The sequence below is a fragment of the Solea solea genome, chromosome 2 (genome assembly GCF_958295425.1).
Source record: "Solea solea chromosome 2, fSolSol10.1, whole genome shotgun sequence".
Taxonomy (NCBI): domain Eukaryota; kingdom Metazoa; phylum Chordata; class Actinopteri; order Pleuronectiformes; family Soleidae; genus Solea; species Solea solea.
This window is the reverse complement of record NC_081135.1, coordinates 34,619,750-34,632,819: the sequence shown is the minus strand read 5'-3', so window position 1 is coordinate 34,632,819 and position 13,070 is coordinate 34,619,750. Positions and strand designations below refer to the sequence as shown.

General features: G+C 41.3%; 1 protein-coding gene across 1 annotated transcript in view; it reads right to left on the bottom strand.

Moving 5' to 3' along the window:
- The window catches only part of nck2a (NCK adaptor protein 2a), a 38,367-nt gene that overhangs the window by 7,306 nt on the left and 17,991 nt on the right, over positions 1-13,070 (bottom strand). The window contains exon 2 of the mRNA XM_058622089.1: positions 4,512-4,753. Within this exon, the coding sequence (XP_058478072.1) occupies positions 4,512-4,737 (226 nt within the window). The 5' untranslated portion in view covers positions 4,738-4,753. The remainder of the gene's footprint in view (positions 1-4,511; positions 4,754-13,070) is intronic.

Below are 13,070 nucleotides of genomic sequence, written 5' to 3'. Positions count from 1 at the left end.
CACAGAGCCTTTACCATGACCTGTACCACACAGGGTACAAACACCTGCAGAGGCTGTTACATATGGGTCACAACACAGATCTTTACTTACACTAGGGATGAAACACACTCATAGTCCATCGCTTGAAATATGGTCACAGTTTTTGGACGGGTTCTTTCTTGAAGGCTCATTTTATTCTACTTTTATATCCCGAAAAAAATGTTTTGTTTACCATTTATAAAGATTCTGTTTATGTTATACAATACACTTATAAATAAATGTTTATTTAAAATACTTTCAAAAGAATTTTGGTGTTTCATAGAGATCGAGAATTACTTAATCGTCAACTATTTTCATCATCAAATCGGTTTGACGCTTTTCTCATGATTAAAACAAGATTTCTGATTGTTTCTGCTTCTTAAATGTGAATATTTTCTGGATTCTTTGCTCCGTAAATCGATGATGAAAATAATGGTTAGTTGCAGCTCTAAACATCAACAGTGTCTATCTGAACCAGTGGAGTGTGAGTTCCAAAGGGACAACACAGTAGAGCTGAAACAATGACTCGATTAACCCATTATTAATCGATTACGACATTAGTTTGATAATCAATTTGAGGGTTTTTCTCGTTATTAAAAACAAGTTTTCTGGTTCTTCAACTTCTTTAATGTGAATATTTCCCGTTTTTTTTGCTCCATGTAAGAACGAAATCATTAAAACTGAATAATTTTGGTTTGAGAAAACATGAAATTCAAGAAAATCGCAATTTCTAGGGTTCAGGATTAATAGGGAAAACAATCGATAGTTTCAGTATTAATCATTTCCAGGTCTGAGAAACGCTGAGCAAAGTTTTTTAACATTTTATGGAATTTATGGTAGTTGCAGTTCTAACACACAGCTGAATAATCTGTTCTTTTACAGATAGAAAGGATTTTAAAGGCTCCAACTAAAGCAGGAAATCTGCTTTCTGACTGAACTACATTATGTTCTAAAACAACTGCTTGTTCTTTTTGGAGTTTCTTTGAGATGGAACTGTGGGTATTTTCCGGAACACTTAAAAATAGACCGGGTAGACAGGTATATAACTCCTCTTGACAGGAGGACATGATTAAGCGCTTTACACACCGTCATACTCACCTACATGCACTCACAGTCACACAGCTGCCATGTAAAAAAACAAAAAACAAAAAAAAACAACTATCGCTGGACAGAAATCCAACTTGCCATTGTGTCGTACTGGCCCAGTTTCGGCTGAATTATTTTGCCCATCACTGAGCGAGGAAACTGGGACACAAAGCAGCATGCAGCCATTTACAATTCAATTCTGTCATGGATGAATGTGGGTGATAAGGCCACATTAAAGCACCGTAAATGAGGAGGGGGGAAAAAAGAAAAGGCTGGAGATAACACTAATCACAGAGCATGGTCCATAATCACAACACTGACTTCCTGGAGCGCTGAAAGAGGGACAAAGGGAGACTGGAGATGGGTGGTGGGGGGGGGGGGGTGATGTCATCACGCTCTCTGCCAATCACATTGTCTACTCCTGCGTGTGAGTAAGTTCCATTAGCCTCATGACCTCACCTATTGCTCATCGCCTCATCATGAAAATGTTCTCTCGCCTATTGGATTTACTCGGGCTTTCAACACCACGCAGAGCTACCGGCTGGAATCAGACTACTGAGACTGAAAATGAAACTAGGCCATAATGTTGTAGTCGATGTGTAACATAGTCTGGGACGGCGAGGTGATCCATCACTCCAGTGCAGGCTGCTGGTTTCTCCCGCTAATCAATCTAGTGATCACAGGAAAGCAGCGACGCTACATCAGCTTAAAAAATATTATCCTGTGCTATTAAAATGTCTATAAAGAGTCTTCTTCTTTCAGCTTCTCCCCTGTTGTCCTCTCTGTTACAACAACTGTCCTCCATGAACCTTCTGTGTGGTCTTCCTCTTCTCCTCCTGCCCGGCAGCTCCACCTTCAGTATAATCTCTTATCCCTCCTCTGCACGTGACCAAACCACCTCAACCTTGACTCTCCAAACCGCTCGAGCTGAGCTGTCTCTCAAATATGCTCATTTCTAATCCTGTTCATCCTGGTCACTCCAAAAACAAACCAAAATCCCAGCATCTTCAGCTCTGCCACTTGTTTCAGAAGATAATCTGACAGTAAAGATTATCTCACAAACTTCCCTAAAAGAGAAATCACAGCTTTCAAGTGTTTTGATTCTCTGTTTTGTCACATTATGAAAATGCAGACAACACACAGACTGAATAGGATGTTTCGAGATAGTGCCGAGACATAGTTTCCACTTTACGTGCTTGTGTATTCTTGATCTCACATTACATTCCAGTAGTGGCAATTTCTCACTCAGAAGTTTGCTTTATTTTGTATTTCCTCGGGCATTTAGTTATACATGTGTGGGCACTGGCAGACCGACTCACATGACCTCAAGCAAGTTTCTTTCAAGGGCGTGCTACCTACTTTGACAGGTAAATGTGTTGCTACAGGGAGCATCTGCACTCGGTGTGTACTGTCGAACTAAGGAAAGGGACGGATCGCAACCTGAAGGACCTCTGCTTAAAGTAGGACTGGGCATTAAAGCCTGGGAGAAGAGAGGTGCAGGTCTTTATGAAGCTATTTTTTGGAAAATATTACATAGATCTGATTCATTACTATTAATTATTATTATTATTATTATTATTATTATTATTATTATTATTATTATTAATAATTAAAATGAGACTCAGTTTGGACAAACACAAGTCTCTTTTTAAGGTTCTGAGTGTAAGACATCTAATGTGAGACTGCAGATTATATGAAATGGAGACTCATCTGTGTGTCCCTTTATATACCAGAAAAGACGTAGAAACGTGATGGTGTATAAAGCAAGGTCTTTGTCTAAGGTCAAAATAAAAGGCTTTTTCTGAGGCTAAAAGCCAAACTGTTTTTATTCTTAAGTGATAAAGCAGTAATTTAAACATTCTCATGAGTTGTATATCCAATTTCTGCCATGAAACCATCCTAAATAATAAAACTTGACCTTTAATTGGTGAGAAAGATGTTTTTTCTTCTATTATAGCAATGGCCAAGAGGAAAGGAATTGGGTTTTTTAACCGGAAGGTTATTGGTTCAATCCTGCGATGGGCCAAGGGCTGGGGTGCCCCTGAGCAAGGCACCCAATCCCCTTTGCTCCCCAGGCACAAGTAAATGCTGCCCACTGCTCCTTTGCCCAGCTTGTGTGTAATAAGGATAGGTCAAAATTACTAAATCTACTCCTATCTGTTCATTACAGCTCAACGATACCTTCTATTTTGCCATATTTCAAAAAAAGTCAGACAGTTGTGTGGAGAAGGGTCTAATGGAACTGTCCTGAAGCAGTGGAGCGAAGTTTGAAATGCATGTGGTCTCTGACACAATGAGCCCTGGTGAGGGTGACAGTGGCAGCCTGTGCCACGCTGCCCCACATGCTTGAAGTTATTTTGTAGTATAGTCAGAGGCTCAGAGGCAACGTGTTCCTTCAGACGGATGAACAAAATGTCAAAAAAAAAATATCATCATACCAGTAAAGGAAAGGTTGAAGCCGCTGCTCACTGACAAGTGAGAGTTTGTTTATGACATGATGCCACTGCTGGCTGGATTATCTTTATTACTATTAATTGCTAATAAAAAAGAATGAAGCTACAGCTACACTTTTTACTTCTTTATGTCCTTCGTTTGATGAATAAAATATCAGGAAATGATAGCAAAGGGCTCGTCACGGTTTCCCGGCATCAAAGAATAAGTGCTTCAGAGGGAGTGAGTCATGTGTTCGGATCAGCCTTGAACTGAAGGAAAAGGTTAAACTGCAATGATATTACAGGGGCAAGGATTAGGAGGTTATGCTTTCATTGCCGTCGTTTCTTTCCCCGTCTCTTAGCACAATTAACTCTGGAGGTGTAGGAGGGTCACGGTCAAAGATGGAACCCTTCAGATGCTGGAGGAGATACGTGCCTGAAATCCTGCTCCTGATTTAGTTTTATGTCTTTTTTACGGCTTTAAACAGAAATGTATACCTCCGAGGCAACAATGAAGGGTGTGTCTGTGTCTAAATGACACTCGCTACATGCAAGTGAAAGCAAATTGATCCTGATTATTTTACCCCCCCGCGTCAATAAAAGCCCCGTTTTGCTCCTTTCAATCTTTATCAATTTAAGATCAATTTAAATACTTCCTGAGCGACATCCACTCATACTCCTCTCATGTCGGTAGCCATGGCTACATACACTGTCCTTTATATTGCAGTCATGACTGGGCACTGAGAGCTAACAGCCGAGAGCAGCGGCCAACTCGACAGGATCCCTGGAGAGCAGAGTGAAAGCTGCCAGTGGGGAGTGAGAGACACAGCGAGGAGATCGTTTTACTTCTCAGAAGAGTCAGATTAACACACACACACACACACTAACTGCTGCTTCTGACCAACATCTTACCACCTTATCACCTGAAAAAGATTCACTGACAGCACAAGACGAGCAGGGCGCGGCCGTTCTTACCCAGAGTGTCTTTGATGTTCTTCACCAGCGAGCCTTTCTTCAGGCTGTTCTTGCGCTCGACGTAGTTCGACGGCACATAGCCCGTCTGGTTGGCGGCGTTGCGGACGCGCCACCAGGTCTTTGAGTCGTCCAGCAGGAAGAGACGCTCGTTTTTACGGATGTCAAGTTCCTGGTCCTGCTGGGCCGTGTAGTCCCACTTGGCTACAACAATCACCTCCTCTGTCATCTTTCATGGAGTCCCCCTGTGGAGAGGAAGGAGACGGGGGTGAGTAAAAGTCAAACGACGGCTCGTAAAGCGTCATGGTGAGAGGTAAAGCAGTGTCAGCGCGGTAATTAGTGTCAATTGTAGCCGATTACAGACATTGTCAGTCCTCAAACAGGCCACTCGGTGGCAAATTGTTAGATAAAGGGTATTTTTATCGACTAAATAAGAAATGTTGTGTTTTATAGGGCCGCAACTAACGATTATTTTCATAATCAATTAAACTGTTATTTATTTTCTTGATTAATCGTAATTGTTAGAAATCAAAATAAGGCTGAATTAATTGTTGATCAGTGTTTCCCCGATGTCTTATTTTGTCCACAAACCAAAATTATTACGATTTGAATGATTTCTTTCTTATTTGGAGCAAAGAAACCAGATAATAAAACAAAATAGTTCCCAATTAATTTAAGAATTGCTCAGTAAGTGATCAATCATTGTAGCCTGAGCTTTTAAAATAGATCGACAGCTGAATCCGATGATTAACATGAATCATATAATTGCTCCTTACTACAGGATGTGAAAATATGAAAAAGACACAAAAAGACAAACAATATGCCAATTAAAACAATAATGAAATATGCAAGCATTACTGTCTTGTTTCTTATGTGCAGAGTAATTGTGAGTAATGTGAGTGTATTCGAGGGTGGACGTGTGGAAAAGGGACAATGCATATTAATAAACATTTCAAAACGAGTCAATTAAGAGCCAATGGAAGCTGGGTTTGGACACAATTCTTGAGATTATATTCAGGTTTGAGCTGTGTTCAGTCATTTTGGCTGGGTTATCAGCTTTCTGAGTGACTTTGACAAATAAAACTGATAGATTTTCTGTCTATGGCCTGTTCAGTTATTAGGTTAGTAGTAGTAGTGAGTTACTTAGTTAGCCTGGCTCATGTTGGAGCATGTATGGGGTTAGTTTTTCCTCCGGTTCAATCTCGTTCCGACAGAAAACTGATGTTTAAAACGTGTTTTAGTGTTTGTGTACATGTGAGGATCAACTGCTGTGACAAATAATTCCAAAATAATCCATATCCAACCATTAATCCCAGCTCACATGGTGCATTAGACTGGATACTTATATTTGGCACAGGTTGCCAGTTCACCACCACAAGGCCAACTTACATCACCAACCTAAACATGAGATTAAGGTTAAAAATGCAGTGCCTTGACTGGCACTAAAACTGATAATTCCTTGGATTAAGATTAAAAAAAAGAAATGCTGACCACATGATCACACCTTTGTGTAAACAAAGAGACACAGCAGCAGATAATGTGTTCAAGCACAAAGGGCAAACAGCAGCACTGAAATAACCCTCAAAATAATAATAATGACAAAGAATCTGGGAAATGTGATTTGGTCGAGAGCAGCACAAACATGCAAAATCAATTTATGTGCTCATTCTGCATGCTTTCCCAGCTGGTGTATACACACACACACACACACACACACACACACACACACACACACACACACAGCTTTGCATATTAGTTTTGGAGACAAACAGTGAGCCGTTGCATGCTCTATTTCACCCGGGCCTTAGGTGAGGTGATTTAGCGCGGGTTTGCAGGGTCACCTCCTCAAATGATGGAGAGAAAGTCGAATCAGAAACAGACTATTCTGGGATTATAGTTTTTTTTTCTCACCTGTGATGAAAGCGGTATGAGAACCATCTGAGCAATTCAGTTTATATTTAGCCTGCTGCCAAGTAAGAAACAATAAATAAAGGTTTGGTGAAAATAAGGGTGAGTTTGTAGAGCAGAAACAGAAGGAAGTGGCACATAGTAACGCTTTTGTCTCGCGTATTGCTCAGCCTGAATAATCTAACTCATCTCATGCAGGTCTTTCAGAAGCTGACGCGCTGATTTATGGCAAAAATGCCCTTCAGGAGGCAAAACTGATATTTAAAACATCCTCCACAGCACAGTTTCACACAATGGAACTGTTCAATGAGGGTATAATAGTCATTTATAGATTTCTCATTTTATGTTTCCACATTAAAACATCCAGGAAGCAGGTGGGGGTCAGTAATGGGACGCATATTTGGCTTTCGTTACAAGAACAGCAGCAGCTTTCCACTGAGAAACAAAGTTGTTGTGGACGGGTTTCCGTATTAACCGCCACAGTGGCGCAGAGAGGAGGAGGTGAGAGCTACACAGGTCGTCATCACGCTCACTGTCACTGTGACCTCTACAGATCTAGAATGACAAATATGGAAAAATGTGGAGTTTTTGGTGAGAGTGCGAGGACCAAAACTGTGTGTTTCACTTGTTTCAAGATGTTGGTCACACTGTTGTTAGTTGGTTGTGGTTAGCATTAGTGCCAGGAGAGTCGTCGCTGGTTAAGTTTACTCACGTACGCAAACATTAATGATCGAAAAATTAGAATTCTGTGAGTTACTATTCATTAAGTCCATTACTATAGTACCTCCTACACATGGGCGGGATCGTCATAGCACGGCTGCACTAAAACTGCTGTGATGTCGTTTTATATGCGACACAAGCACACAAACTAGTGACGAGCAAAGCAGTTGTTGAATTAAAAAGATTAGTTCAGTACTTCCTGCATGTCACAGAACTGAAATATGGCTGAACGGGTTGTGATTCGGCTCGCGATGGCCGGCTTTCAGCAGTGCTGTTGCTAAATACACCAGACTCCTCAGTGGCCAGCAGTCTGTTGACGTCACATTTTAGTATCGGCTCTCAACTTACTTGGAATCTCGTCAGAGCAGGTACGAAAAAAGATACCAATTATTATCTCGAATGGAAAAGCAAGTAGTGTAGAGCTGAGCCGAGCCGAGTCGTGCTTGAACTGTACAGTGGAAAAGCTCCATATGACTCATGGGGGGATTATTATCATCTGCTTTTTTTGTTTATCATCAGCTGTTTGTAATGCTGCTTCAATTACAGCACAACCACAGAGGCAGCACAGACATTCTGAACACATTTGAAGACACAGCAGGTCCAAAGAAGCAGGGTTGTAACTTTCTATTGCTACCATGAGCAAAGACACTCAAGTGCAACAGTTTCTAGAGTAAAGCATGGCATTTATGAATGTGCCTCTGCTTGCCGTCAATAAAGCTGTCAAACTGGATTTCTTCGCAGGCCAGGACAGGGACAGCAGAGGCAGAGAGAGAGGGAGGGAGGGAGGGAGGGAGGGAGGGAGGGAGAGAGAGCTTGTGCAACACTAGGAGCGTTCTTGTTAAGTTGGCTGTCAGTGAACTTACTTGGATTTCTGAGATGTGACAACTTTCACTGCGGCAACAAACGGCAGCACAACAGCGATGACGCAGGGGTCAGTCGGACATTTATGAAGAGACAAAACCGCAGCAGCTGTGACTGTGTGGAAATGTGCATGCAGCAGAAATGGAAGGGCAGATTTATGACTAAATGAGCGACGGTGACGTCAACTCTTCCTGGAGACAGGAGGTATGCGAGCACGCTGCAGTCTCTATCCACCTAGGGCGCCTCAGCTGCTGGATTACACTCGGCTACTTCTTTCTTTTCTTTTCATTACATTTATTCCTCCTGGTGTGGACGGATGGATGAGACAATCTGGTGCAGCTCGTTCAGGAATATGCTCCATGGCGTTTGAGGTATTGGAAAATAAAGCAGCCGGGAAAAAATTCAGGGGTCATAATCCTGCCATTTTCATTTTCCTCCTCTACATAGGAGCGACTTTACCTTTGAGCTCAAGGTCACTTTCACACCTGTAGCTCGATTCTGGACCAAAGTAGAAGCAATTACATGGGTGTTTATGTTCACACTGGCTTTTTCACTCACAGACCAGAGAGCTGTGAACATGAGGTCACATGGATTGACAGGTTCCTCGTTCACTGGACACTTTGCCGACTGCACCGTTGAATCTTAAGCACTTTGTGCAGCCATGTGAAGGCGTTTTTACCCTGGAGACCTATTTATAAAACAAAAACAACTTTTACTGAATTACAGGGGGGACGGTTCTAAGAGCTGCACATTTTGGGATCAAGGCTATTTGTCCTGAGCCACTCCCAACTGATGATCAGGCCTTTAGAAGTCTAGTTTTCTTCTTTAAGCTTTTGAGGTTATCTTTTTTGGTTTGAGGGAGTAAAATAATTGGAATATCAAGACAGCCAAATGTCCAAGATCCTCCGTAGGCAATTTTTTTTAGAATTTTTTCAGCTTCTTAAATGTGTATGTTTTCTGGTTTCTTTGCTCCATGTAACAAAGATAAAATATGTAGCAAGAGAAACAGACATTTGAGGACATTGTTATTTTAAAATTCAATCAGTAGCTGTGGGCCTTAATCTCAGTGTCCATCTGATCATAATTTCCTAGATGAAAATGATGCAGCACACACTGTGGAAACCAATACTGCAGTTTCAAGAGTCGACTAAAAATATCTCACCACACAATAAACCCTTTGACGAACCATCTTCCTGACAGACACTTCTTTTCCCTGGTGGGGGAAAAAAAAGGAAATCAGCAGAATAACGCCTTTCCTACCAGTTCTTCTCCTCCTTCTCCTTCTCCCCTCATCCATGATACCAATTTCTGTTTCCATGACAACCCTGCTCATTAGGGAGACTGATGGGAATGCCACTCCAACTCAAGTTGATCCTTCTTTGTGGGATATCATGAATGCCAGCGTGGCAGCTATACCGTTGCTCATATTCAGACGCCGCCCGAAAATGTGCCTTCAGTCTCGGAAAACATGCAAATGAAATCAAGCAAACGCAGAAATCAATCTCAAACTCTTGTTTTGTTTCTTTTTATCAGCCGTGGAAGAGAAGATCATATGTCCCGACTGTTCTTTAAAACATTAGTTCTATATATTAACATTCAAAACCAGTGTCAAACGAGTTTACACGATGCTGATGAAGCCCGTCAACTCCACACGACTCTCAGTATGTCGGAGTTTAGATCTCATGTCACCCGGTGACATTCCCACGCTGCACACAGGAAGTGATTAATTTCATGTCGAGACAAAGCAAGATGCTCCAAACACAAAACGTTTCAGAAGTGAATTGTACTGTTGTAAAATGTGTATATTCCGCAGCCTCTTGTCCCCGCCCACACTGTGCTGCTGGCGTATACATACAAATGCTCCCTTGGTCAGGTCTGATAGTATTGCCTGAAAGAGCCCATTTCCAGATGGACACAGCATAAAAATAATGCAGGGTGATTATTTTCATAATTAATTTAATCTGTGTATTAATTTCTCCAATTAACTGCTTTGTTGTTCGGCCCACAAACCGAATTGATTCAGTTTTAATGATTTCTTTGTTATACAGAGCAAAGAAACCAGAAAATGTTGACATTTAAGAAGCAGAAAAATCAAAGAACTCGTTTTAATTTATCAGTTTTCAAAATAATTAGTGGTTAATCATTGCAGCCCTAAAATAATGTAACATAATTTCTGTGCATGAAGACCAAACAGAGGCAGAATGATAACAGTAACAACAAAAAACAAAACACTGAACTCTTTCCGTGATATCTGTACTAAAAAATAAATATCAGGCGGTTTATCAAACACAGCTTTTCCCCATGACGGGTCACGCAAACACAACATGGCACAAACAGATCTTGGGAGAGATAGTTGGTTTTGGAAAAAGGGAAGAGCTTTGAGAGCTCACGCTCCTCATGACCTCCTGATTCCACTGCTGAGCGAGTTAAAAAGAGGAAAAAGGAGTGACAGACTGCTGAGCTGGCCGTCACCACCACCACTTCACAACTCCCCACACTGGGGGGGGGATGTTGGGAGGCTCTTTCAATCCAATAGGACACAAAGAGAAAAAGAGGATTATAAAAAAGAAGAGGATGTTGAAAGAAGAAAAAAAATGTCTGGCAAAGCATTCTGTGTTTGGCATTCAGGTCAAAGACAGCCACGATTCAACCAATGGGGAAAAACTTCCTCCTCCCCCTTCCACTTCACACTATTTGCAGTAGTAGTTTTCTCACAGGAAGGACGAGGACTGCTTTACTCCCTACTGGCAGTGAGTGAAGCATTTGGAGTGAAGTACACAGAGGAAACATGTGGGAGTCAGACTCAGTGTTTTAGCCACTGTGGACAAGCTTCTGGGATTTTTAGGAGGCCCGGGTTTCTCTCAACAGCGCGATCGGTTTGTAACAAAAAAAAAACATGGTTATTGCTGTTGCCACATTCCCCTGTGTTCCAAACAAAGGCAAATATGATATTTTATCATAATTATTCTCACTGGTTCATTCACAGCACATGCAAAGTATTGTTGAGGGGAATAAGAATGTATACAAAGTAAATTCAAAGGCAATGAATGGACACATATGTCCTGTCACTCACGCTGGACAACATCAATGATGCAAAATCAATGTTTATTCACTCTAGTATTTTAAATGGGGCTGAAGGATTTTGAGAAGATATCTAGCATATAGAGAGAGATAAAACTATTTAGACAAAGCTTTAGTCAAATATTAATGTTGTTACAGTTTTAAAACATGAATTATAAATTATAAATCCTGCGAGTCCGACAATGAGGTAAGAAATATGGCCACGTCAGCGAGATACGTAGCGTGATGTTGTACCGGTGCGCCGACAACGACGTTGAACGCAACACAACAATGGAGCAACTGCTCAGTTTGTGGCTGTTTGGCTCAAAAAAGATGTCAAGCTTTGTGTGAGAATCCACTGCTGGCGTTGAAGAAATAACGGTCGCAAGAGAGTGATGTTTCTCTGTCGCCCAATCAGCTGACTGTCGTGGGTCTAGCTCCACCTGTACTGTGCCATTACTCTGGTACCCCAAGGGAAGGATACCAAAACTTGAACGGTTGGAGATGGTTATTTTTCAGTACTATTCCCAATGGAAATGCAAAAAAGATTTTTATCGCACCAAACGGTGGGCTTAAGCATGAGTGTACGATGGCATTAAAAAATACAAAACAAGCAATGCTTACATGAAAAAAACCTACCAAATCAGGGAACAAACGTGAGCGTCTGCATTGTTGTTTCTGGTACTCAACTCAAGGCTCAACTATTTCAAACTCGCTACAAAGCACAAAACCAAACCAGAGGGCAAACATGACCAAGTATGGTAATAATAATATCCCTGAAAAACTAGGTTTTACATTCAGTCTGACCAACAGACATTCATAATAACATATAAGTGTCCACTACTGATGGCAAAAAAATTACAGTTCAGGTCTGAGGTTTTGTAAGAAGCACTCGAGTAAGCAGTGTTCCACTTCCATCTCAGCTGGAAGAAATGTGAGAGACCAATTAAAAGAAAGCAGCAGAGGCCAAGACATCCCAACAGTTAGGAACCTCAAAAATACTGGCTCCAAATATTTAAGGTCTCAAGATACCGATGATGCCATGGTAAAGTTAATTTTCAGACTTAAATACTTTCCCCCAGAGCCATGTTAGACATCTTTCAAGCTGAGAGACATTCAAGGTCATGATTTAACTCGTGCAGTACAATTTTATACACATCCAACAATCTGTCCTCCCTTCTATTCATAGTTATGTTTTTATAATTTGTGCAAAAGAATGTGTGTTTTTTTATTGTGTACAAACCAGTTTTTGCCGGTCCTCTCTTTTGCTCCTGCCTCTCAGAATGTGCAAGAAAGCGTGCTTATACTGTACGTCTCTTTTGGGGACTTTGCTCAGAAGTTTCATCCGTCGCCCTCATGTTGAGCAAATATTAGCTTGAATAAATCTAACATTAACACAGGCCAGTTGTTGCCATATTAAGGAACGGTTTCCACACAGGTTCACCTTGCGATTTGCCTTATCTGCTCATTCTATCCTGGTCAAATTGTGACAGTTACACCAGCCACCACCCATCTATAAATGCAAGAAAAGTCTGCTCTGTCTCTCTGTTAATTACATAACTGTACAATAGTTTCTCTTGACAGGCTTCAAACTTGGCAGGTGACTTACTACTAGGCGTGTAGTGGTGTTTGGATAAGAGATGTAAGAGTTATCCGTAGAGAAGCAACAGATGTAATCGCTTCCGCCCCTACAATCACAAAAATACACAAAGAAATAGGCACACACCGAACGGGTACTGCACAAGTATTATTAGATCTACCAAAACTGTGATCAATTACTCTTTATGACGATGGCAAAGAGCCACTTCTACAGCCTCTCATCACATTATCTGCCGAATGGTTCGCTGGACAGGTTTCAAACTTGGTAGGTGATTTACTAAGGGCGCCAGTGTGTCCAGCGCCTACTTTGACATTAAACCTGACTAATACATCACTAAAAGAGCCACTTCTCCTCCTGCAAGCACAAAAACACACACAAAAAGCAGAAATTGTATGGGTACTGCACTAGTTCTA